This window comes from Mandrillus leucophaeus, unplaced genomic scaffold (assembly GCF_000951045.1).
Source record: "Mandrillus leucophaeus isolate KB7577 unplaced genomic scaffold, Mleu.le_1.0 Scaffold207, whole genome shotgun sequence".
NCBI lineage: Eukaryota > Metazoa > Chordata > Mammalia > Primates > Cercopithecidae > Mandrillus > Mandrillus leucophaeus.
The window spans coordinates 524,277-534,824 of record NW_012102110.1 but is presented as its reverse complement, the minus strand read 5'-3'; the positions used below and the strand labels follow the sequence as shown (position 1 = coordinate 534,824).

General features: G+C 48.5%; 1 protein-coding gene across 1 annotated transcript in view; it reads left to right on the top strand.

The window, feature by feature from the left end:
* The first annotated feature begins 6 nt into the window (after positions 1–6).
* The window catches only part of FAM78B (family with sequence similarity 78, member B), an 88,850-nt gene continuing 78,308 nt past the window's right edge, over positions 7–10,548 (top strand). Inside the window, exon 1 of the mRNA XM_011979891.1 lies at positions 7–296. Coding sequence (XP_011835281.1) covers positions 34–296 — 263 coding nt within the window. The 5' untranslated portion in view covers positions 7–33. The remainder of the gene's footprint in view (positions 297–10,548) is intronic.

The window sequence follows — 10,548 nt, the reverse complement described above, 5'->3', positions numbered from 1 at the left end:
CCACGCCGCGCCGTGCCGGCGCCGGGCTGCAGGATGGGCTGTATCCAAAGCATCACCTGCAAAGCGCGGATCCGGCGCGAGAACATCGTGGTGTACGATGTGTGCGCCACCATCGACCAGTGCCCCACGCGCATCGAGGAGACCTCGCCCATCGTCCTGCGCTACAAGACCCCGTACTTCAAAGCCTCGGCCCGCGTGGTCATGCCCCCCATCCCCCGCCACGAGACCTGGGTGGTGGGCTGGATTCAGGCGTGCAACCAGATGGAGTTCTTCAACACCTACAGCGACCTGGGCATGTAAGCGACCCGCCGCGCGGCACGGGAGCGGACTCTGGGCCCCCAGCTCTGCTCGCCACCTTAACCCCCCTCCCCAGCTCCTTCCTACTGCTGTCCCCATCGTCTTTCTAAACCTTCCTCCCGCCTCCTCTCCCACCTCCCTCCTCCCTACGCTTTTGTTTCAGTGACAGGGCGGGTGTAGGGAGGCTCCTCGCGAAGGCATTTTCTCGTGGTTTGCTTCTGACTCCCCAGAAACGCGAGGAGAACGGTGCGGGGCGGGAAGAACGCGACAAGGAGGGTTCGAGAGGCGGAGGTGGGGATGGCTGGCGAGTGCCCGGCGAGTTTCAGGGCGCCGTCTGTGCTTTGTGGGGCTCCCCGGGAAGAGTTTGGGGGAAACCACAGAGGAGTGGAGTGGAGTGCCGGGGGCGCATGGGCTGTGCCGCGTGTCGTTTGGAGAAACCGGAGCGGGCTTGGAAGAGCAGGTCCCGGGCATCCGAGCGGGAGTTGGTAGTTCTGTCCTTGCCCTCGCGACTGTTGAATTTCGAACCCTTTTCCCCCAGGCCAGGGAGCCGGGAGGCGTTTCCGTCTGGAACCACAAGCCGGACATAGTTGCCTCTCTTGTCTCCGCGCCCCCTGGACCAGTTCTGGTGGGGAGCTGGAAGGCACCGGGTGCGTCCCGGCGAAGCAGGGCGGATGGCCTTGTGCGAGCAGCCTTCGGATGGCGCGGCGCGGAGTGTTTCTTATGCTAAAGGGAAGGATGGGTCTCTTGTCTGTCTAGGGTCCTTACTTTTCAAAACTTTCCTAACTGCGGCACTGGAAGGGATTCCCCTGGCGCCCACCGCCGAATTCTATCGGCGAGCTGGGAGCTCTCCAACTTTCAGCAGCGCCGGTTGGTGCGCGCCGGGCTTGGCTGCTGCGGTGAAGACCGAGGATCACCGCGGCTCCTCAACCGCCAGGGGCCGCAGGCTGTGGGCGATCGCGTCCAGGACTTTTATATTTACCAAATTTTCGTAACTCCGCACCCGCCTCCTTTCAGAACTAGACTCTGAGCAGGTGGCAACGACAATAGCTAAAAGGTTTAGGGCCTGCCTTCTACCTGCTGTTACAGTGTAGGTCTAGAACACCCTAATTAGCCTGCAGCCTACAGGGAAATCCTTTTTCTGGAAATTCAACTTCATTTCACTTACTGATCTAAAACTCTAGAGCTCCCAAGGTTCGCCTATTTAATATGGATATGGGGTGGGGGAGTTCCCATTTTAAAAGGTCAAACCATCTTTTTAGCAGCAGTTTGCAGGCTTTTTATTGCACTCTGAGAGCATGTAAGTTAACAGTAGTCATAGGCGCTAACAGAAATTTTGACAGGTCGTTGTTTCCTTTTTTCCTCCCAAAGATTTTGCACTTTACTCTTTGAGCACAAAAGCTTAATGCTAGAGAAAACTCAATTTCTAGTGAAGAAATGTGAGGCCCAGTTTCCAATATGCCTCTGCACACTGTATTCTTTCTGGAAGACAGCTAGATGTGAGAAATGAAGGATATTTTATTTTGGGTGAATCATGTCATTTAAAAACAGACACACCCTCAAAAGAATGATTATATGTGAACACATGTGTCTCTTAAAACTGCTTTTTAAAATAAATCCATTATTTCCAGCCAAGTCAGAGAAAGCCACAGGCAGGGCCAGAGCCCTCCCTCTCATTCCCCTGGCGTCACCCTGATGACGGTGGGTTTTTGGAGGACAGCAACTACTCCCCTCAACAGCCTGGGGCCTCTGGTAGAGGAGACCAGGAGTGACTGTGCAGAAGCAGCCTCACTTTTCCCAAGACTGCACAGCGGAGCTCTCTGTTGCCTCAAATCTCTTATGAATAAGTAAATCAAAACAAATACGTAAATACAGAATTATTTCCATAAAACTTATTTTACCTTAGGAGAAGTCAAGTTGAGATATAAACAGACATGGTAGTTGAACTTCGTGGAATCTGTAGGGAAGATGTCCTCATTGGAACCAACTTTAATGGATATGAATCAGTGATAGGATTCCTGACCCTTCTCTACTGAATCCTTGCATTTGGGATTTGGAAAGAGGTTTTGTTTTTAAACTGCCACTTTTGGTATTTTAAGAATCTTGGTTTTCATGTAGATGTAGGAGAGCAAAAATAGACCCCCAGTGAGTAATAAAGCATATTATTATAGACTTGTGTCCACAGTCTACCTGTTTTCTTCATGGTTGCAATAATTGCTATGTGTTTAAGGCCACTTTGGAGCCCAGATTTGAATGAACCAATTTCCACAAGATATTTATGCCCAGAAAACTTTGCTAGTGTAAACTTTTTAATGGGAACTCATATTGCATGAAAGTTACAGCAGTCTATTAGTTATTATGTGTACTTTAGCCAATACCTGGATTGTAAAAAATAGCATGGAGTGAATTTTCACCCCTGTGCAGTGTTCTGCATGAACCACAATATGGTGAGAGGGTCTGGGTTAGAAAAGTGCCTTTTCATATTTTGAAAAGGATTGTGCCGGAGGAAATCCACAGCATAAAATGATAAGAAACTTCTGTTTTACAGGATTGAAAGAAAGCCTGAGGTTTTGTGGTTTAAATTTTAAACTTTTCCAAGAAGGGGTAGGCTTCTAAAAGAACGTTTGAAATAGTTGATGGCCATGATGACCAGAGTTTAATTTGAACTTTAACTCATTGCCATGGCACTTCCTCGCATGATTCTATAGAAACCAGGCTGGTGAATAGTTGTGGCACCTATTTATTTCTCATTTGGCCCTGGTGAATCTTGCTGTTGCAGCCTTGAACAGACTGCTGTAAGTCTCATCCCTTGGGGAGCAAGGGCTCCTGACTTTCTCAACCTGTCAGTAAACAAACATTTACCAAATGCTTCTGATGTACAGGCAGCAGCACCAAAGGAAACAAAGGAATATGCAGGCAGTTTTCACTGCTTCTCATTCTAAGATGACACATGCAGAAAAAAGCAGTGCTCTTGGGCAGTGTGAAAGAAATGCCTGAGAGAGAGAGCTGGGGGGCCAGGCAGGGTGTTCTGGAGGTGAATGGACTCAAGGCAAACTCCGAGGTATGGGTAATATTCAGGTAGGCAAGGAGGAGGGACTGATTCCAAAGGGGAAGATCAGCAAAGATACGGAGGTAGGAGAATAGAAGGTGTTTTAAGGGGACATAAGTTGGCTGGAGTGGAGTGTTCAAGGAGAACAGTAGGAGATGAGGTTTGAAAGGTAGCTTGGGTCTGTTGGGTGGGCCCAGAATAACACAGTCTGGTAAAGGGAAAGATTAAAGTCCGATCTTGACCAGACAGAGGGTGTCAGAAAGCTCTTCACACCTTCTTTATACCTCTTGAGTATGCAGAAGCTTTCCAACAGAGGTGGAAGATGTTTATAATGAAACAGTTTTGAATGCCGGAGTACAACGCTGAAGAGGTTTCCTGAGTAAGATTTAAACAAGGAATGGGGTTCTTGTGCCAGGGATGAATGAGGTGAAGACAAGGTCAGGGAAAACCAGCAATAGCTGAAGGCCCTTCTCATTCTCTTTGAGTCTTCTGGGGCTATAAGGGAACTCTCCATGGTCAGGCTAGGGCTGATAGTGTGGAAACCATCTCCTCTGCCAATTTGGAAAACTTTGGCCTGTGTGAAACTTTAGGAAGTCATAGCTCAGTCGTAGCTTCAAGAGACAGCTCCCGCCTGTCCCTCTACTCCTCCTTCAGAGCCAGGGTTATTGAGGATTTGGCTGTACCTACCCACCTCTGTTGCCTGTTCAGTCTAGTCCAAGCTGATTTCTATCCATTCTGAAACTGCTCTTGCTAAGTTCGTCTGTGATTTCCATGTTGCCGAATCCCTCAGACATTTTTGAGAGACACACAGTTTCAGCAGCATTCCTTGTAGACAGGCTTCTCTGTCTGGAACTACTCCTATCTTTTAGCTTCTATGCTATTTTTTTCCGCTGTTTCTCTATCTCCATATTACCTCAATATACAGTTAATGGGACTTTTTTCTTCTGGTTCTGTGCTTTCCCTGGGTAATTTCATCCGTCCTAATTGTGGGAGATAACCTCTGTGATACACAGTCGCCTCCAGTCTAGATATGTGTGTGTCTTCGCACAATAATGACGTGACACAATGAAAGACATCTCAAGCTTAGGGTATCCAGACCCGAACTCTTGATCCCCACTATAGCTCCCACCCAAAATCTGCACCTTTGTCGTTCTTCATCTTAGTAAATGACACCTCCACTCTTTGAGTTGCTCGAGTGAAACCATCTCTATGTCACCCTAGATATTTCCCCACACATCCAGCCCATCATTAAATCCTAGTGATCCCATCTCCAGAATATATCTGTAATCCAGCCACCACTCTCTCTGTCTACTGCTACCATCTCAGGACATGTCACCATCAACTGTCACCTGTTCCTGCAGAGACTTTCTAACTGAACCTGTCACCACCATTCTTGTCCCCCTCCAGTCTACCTCCCACATAGCAGCCAGAGTGATATATTAAAAATGTAGATGTTACTACTTTCTTGCTTAAACCTTTTAATAACTTACCATTGCAATTGGAATAAAATGGGAAAAATCTCTTGCATGGGAGGCCAAGTGGGGGCAGATCACTTGAGCCCAGGAGTTCAAGACCAGCTTTGACCAAGATGGTGAAACCCCATCTCTACTAAAAATTCCAAAAATTAGCTGGGCATGGTGGTGCACGCCCCATTTACTCAGGTGGCTGAGGCATGAGAATCACTGGAACCTGAGAGGCGGAGGTTGCAGTGAACCAAGACTGCACACTCCAGCCTGGGTGACAGAGTGAAACTCTGTTTCAAAAAGAAAGAAAGAAAGAAAATCTCTTTCTGTTCTGTGAATTTCTGTTCTTAAGCGATGTCTTCCAGTCTTTCAAAAGAACCAACTTTATCCCAACTCAGAACATTTCCATATGCTGCTCTCCATCTGAAATGTGCTTTCTCCCTGCACTGCTCTAGCTAATTCCTGCTGCTCATTCAGGTCTCAGCCGTTATCTCCTCTGAGAGGCTACCCCTGATCTCACAGCTGAAATTAGGATCCTCCTGTTTTTTTCCTTCAAAACGCCCTGTTCTTGTACTGGTTACCATTAGTAAGAATGGGAGTGAGAATATAGTTATTTACTTAATTTCTGACTTGTCCACTACAGTATAAATTTCATGAAAACAGATGTCATATCTATCTTGTTTATGAACAGTGCATGGCCCGTAGCAGATGTTCAATAAACATTTGATACAAAATAAATGAATGAACTATTTTTCTGACCTCAAATAGTCTATGTCCTCTTCAACACATCATGTCTCTTCAAAATTAGCTTTTCATGTTAAACCTAAGCCTGATGCCACAAAGATCTTGAACCCAAGACACTCCAGCAGTTACTTAGCACTAGCTTATAGTTTAACTCTGCTGTGCTTTTGCGTTATTTGTCCTGTGTTACCCCGCCAGATGGTCTGCTTCTCAGCACAGAGCTTACTTCTGTCACTTCCTCTGTCTCCCTGAGGTGTTCTGTACACCGGGAGTGGTGTTCAGCAAACACTGAAGCCTCGCTCTCCTATCACCTACCTGCTGTAAAATGGCATTCAGTGTGTACCCAAGGAGACCTTGTTGTAGCACTGTGCCACCTGCATCACTAATTCGCTAATCCCAGGACTTGTGGAGGAGAAGGCTAGAGACCTTGGCTGGTACAGTTATGTCCCCCAAGCTAGAGTTCCCCTTCTTGTTACCAGTTACATGCTGCTACATGCACAGTGTGGCTTTAAGTGTGGCCCTCACTGGTGACCATAGAGATGGTCACACAGTTGGGCATTTTGCTCTTGAGGACCAGATCAGCCCATCTTGAGTCTCCAGGCCACTTGACCAATACCCATTCCCCCCTACCCCCATTTCCATTTTGTTCCAATCAGGAGGCTCACGGTCTGGAAGTAACCAGAACTGCTTCTCAGCAGAAACACTGGGGATGCCTATCTGGAGTATCAGATGGGAAAGTGGGATCCAGTTCCTTTATTAAAGTCCTGAGTGCCTTTGAAGGGGAGATGGCCTAACCCCTTTGCCTGTAATCTCCTCCGTCTCTGCAAAAGAGGAGCAGCAGAGGATTAACTGGTCTTATCAGGGAAGCGTTAAGCTCACTAGAGATAATAAAGCACAACTCTGGAGTTGGAGGAGGGGTTGGAGAGATAGGGGAGGAAACAAATGATTAGGAAAAGATGTAGAGGGGGAGAAACAAATAGAAAGTTAGCAAAATGTGGCTTGTGTTCCCTGGGATATTAATCTGCACTCCAGGGCAGTGGATGGGTTGGGGAAAGCAAGGACAGGAGATGGACTGTGAGGGCATCAGACTGCAAGGTATCGGTGACCTTCCACAGGCAGCAGGGGCAAATGCTATTTTAGGGGCCAGGTCTGCAGAGGCATCATGTTCCAGGTTAAGGATGCAGACTGGCAAGTGAAAGGGAAATGCAAAGTCTGTTGTGGGGTGTGTGGTCCCAAATACCCCCTTTCCTTCTAATTCGTACTGCATTCTGATTTCATCTGACCCTCTCATCTGACCCACCTGGTTCTTGAGAACTAGGTACTATTATCATGCCTATCTTACTGATGAGGAAACTGAGTCTCAGGGGGTCAGGTAACTTGCCTGAGGCCATACGTCAAGTAAGTGGCCGAGCTGAGACTGCAGGCCATGTCTTCTGGCCCTGTGTCCTGGCTTTCTGTATACTGCCACAGTTTGGCCTGTGAGGGGACAGGTCAGCCCTCCATTCATATCAGCACTAGAAAAGTTAGTAGTCATGGCCGCTGTTATTGTCATCATGCACCTAGCGCTTTTCCTCAGAGCTTCTTGTAAGGGAGCCTAGGGTTGCCCAAAGGCTCCAAGTAGTTGATAGCATGGCTTTCTTCTTACCCAGCTTCCTTCCCTGGACCACTTTGGTCTACCGATAAGAAAAAGTTGTCACAGATAACAGAGGGGCCACAACTTCTGTTGTGTTAACACCAAAAAGGCCACAAGAAGTGGCTGTCATTTATAAGTTGGTTATTATGGACTCCTTTGAGAAGAGAAATAACAGGAAATTAGCAGTAGCAGGGCGTCCTGGTGAATACTCATGAAGCAGAGTCCTCGTGGTGCTGAGGGTCCCTGGAAGGGTCCCTGGTATGCCCGCCTGCGCACCAATAGCAGAGCTGCCCACAAAGTGGGGTATTCCCCCACAGAGGCAGAGTCGTGAGGCAAGTTGCCTCTTATTCTCATCAATCCAAATCAGTGTGGTATTTAAGGATGGTTCTAGAGTTGTTGTTGTTGTTTCAGGTTTTAGTAAAGAAAATGTGAGTGTGCCTGTGCCAGAAGAGTTGTCCAGATCGAGGAATGTCTGGAGATGCTGTTTGGGAAGGAAAAGAAAGACAAGGGAAATAACACACGTGAAAGGTCTATGTGCCTGGCACTGTGCGGGGTGCTTTCCATACATGGCCTCATCGAAATCTTACCCAGTGAGAGAAGTTATCCTATTGTGAGGTCCAGGGATGCTCAGTAACTAGCTCAAGGCCTCATGGCCAGCAAGGTGTCATGCCAGGAGTCAAGTCCATGTCCTCTGACTACTCTGTTTCTTTTTAAAAATTATCTATCTATCTATATATCTGAGAAAAGGTCTTGCTCTGTTACCCAGGCTGGAGTGCAGTGGCACAATCACAGCTCACTGCAGGCTGGAACCCCTGGGCCCAAGCGATTCTCCCACATCAGCCTCCCGAGTAGTTGGGAGCACAGGCATGTACCACCACACCTGACTAATATTCTATTTCTAATAGACGATGGCCTTATCTCCCAGGAAGGGGGTTCTCTGAACTTGCTTTACAGAATAGTAATAATGGACCTAGCTTTATCGGTTTTCTCTGATTTCTCTATTTCCTCCCTCCTTTGGAAACAGAGCAAGTTGCTCTGAGATCATGTATGTGAACCTCCTTGCATTCCCCCTGAGAATGGCATTGGTGGGTAGCTGTAAGAGCCATATCTCTGTGAGGGGCCAGGAGTAAAGACAGCAGGGAATAAGCTCCTTTCATGCCGAGGAGCACGTTCCCTGGGAGCAGGGAGATGACATCCTCAGCTCTTGGGCTGCAAGCTGGTTGATCTGGGCGGTAGCTTTTAGCCTTGTGCCCATACCTTCAGGCCCTAATGGGCAGCCCTGGGCCCTAGCAGACAGTCACCCAGACCACCCAGGTACTGGATATGGAGTTCTGTTCATCCCTCCAACTCTCCAGGCAGTTGCTGTTCAGGTGGATGATTACGAAGAGAAGGAGAACGAGGATTCCCTTCTGGTAGTGGAAGGGACCCCTGGCTCTGTCATCAGCTCAGTGGAGATACCTCTGGCTCCCCAGAATTCCTGCGCTATTCCTTTTCTCGAGGCCCCTTCAGGCTACCATGTTAGCCATGTGGACCCTGCTCCCTCATTAGGTTCTGGGGTACATGCCAGTTGGAACTGTTCACTGTGCCAGTGGAAGATTTAGCTGCTGGTTCCCCAGCACAGGGTTCCAGTCAGAAGACCTGGGTCCCAGTGCCAGCTGCATGACCTTTGGCAGGTCCCTTAACAAGTCAGCATCCAGTTTGCCTGTACATAAATGGACAGTAATAAGATCTCCCCTATCCTAATGCCGTAGGGATTAAGAATCAACACTTGTGATTTTTGTTATTACAGAGCATGCTCGTTATTATGGCTAGAGGATGACTCTGGATCAGCCTTAAGGAACAGGGAGGTTGTGGCTGTGGCCCTGCAACTTCCCTGGACAGAGAAGCATTCAGACTCTGGAGAGGGGTCTCTGGTCTGTGAGCTATACAAACCTCCCCTACAAACCCACTCAGAGATAGAGGGGAGGAGAAAGGCTTGCTCTGTACCTCTGGAGTCTGGGCTGTTTTCTATTCCAACTCAGAGGAGGGCACTGGAGGCCCCCCTCCCCCCGACATCATGTCACTCAGAAGTCACCCTCCTTGTTCTCCTCTAAGCTGTAGACTTTGGGAAGCCTCCGGGACCCTGGCTGCTCCTAATCCCTAGGCATGACACCTGCAGCCTAGCCACATCCTTGTGGGGACTTCCTGCCCCATCCCTGAACCCTCCTTTGGTAACAGTGTCACTCAGGCTGGGGGAAGGAGCTACAGTTTGTCCAAACCAAGGACTTGAGGGCTGGGTGATGCTGGAGCATGTGAGCCATGCTGTTCATGCTCAGGAAGGTTGTGCAGTGTCTGGCTTGGGTGGACAGTGAGACCAACACCTGAAGTCATTTGTGTCCAAAGCTGTGTTTAAGGTACTTTATTCTTTGCAAGCCCCTTTCATGATTTTTGTCTTCTTTATAAGGGGACCTGTCACAATTAACCTCACAATAATCATGAAACATTTAAGGCAATAGTTATTCCTATTTCAGATAAGCAAACTGAGGCCTAAGGAGATTAAATTATGTGTCCAGGGTCATCCTGGCAAGCACTGGTAGACTCAGGCCTGATGCTCAGGTGTCCCACCTCCTCTCCCAGTGCCCCCCATACTGAGTCCATACTCAGCCAACCAAGAATGGGAGTCGGGGATGGGAGAGGTCATCCTCAGAGCTGTGTGCATTGGGCACCTCTGGCTCAGCCAGCATGTGGACACTTTTAGGGGCATCATTTATGGTGTCTGAAGACAAGAGAGGGTAAACAGGACCACCTAAATGTCTTCAACAAGCGCAAAGAGAAATTTTCAGGCTGTCAGATTAAAACAAAATAAATAAGGCCATTTTGTTATTAAAACAAAATAAAGGATGGCACATCAACAGGGTCACTGTCGCAAAGCCCCTGACTGGCTCCTGCTCCTGGGGCCTGACCTTTCAGAGCTGTCTGGTGGGCCTGTGTCCGGCACAGGCTCTCAGAGGCTGTTAGAGGCCTGGCTAATGAGAAGCAGTAAATCGGCGTCCGCAGTCAGCACTTTCGGCAGCATCCTGAGGGAGCAGGCAGAGGCTTCTGGGGCATGCGTGGCGGCAGGTACAGGCTTTGGCAAGTCCAAGAGCTGCCAGAAACAGGCAAATTAGATGTTGCTTTGCCCTCGGCATGGGGGCGCAGGCTGGGATATGTAGGGGAAGAGAGGCGTGAAGGGAATCAGACATGCCCGTTCTGTGAGAGCAGGATTTTACTTACCTTCCAGTCCCTCTCCCGAGACCACACAGCTGAACCTCCATTCCAAAATGGCAGTCCCCACACCTGAGCTGGGCAAATCAATTCAAGAACAGATTTTTTGTTATGACTTAATGATT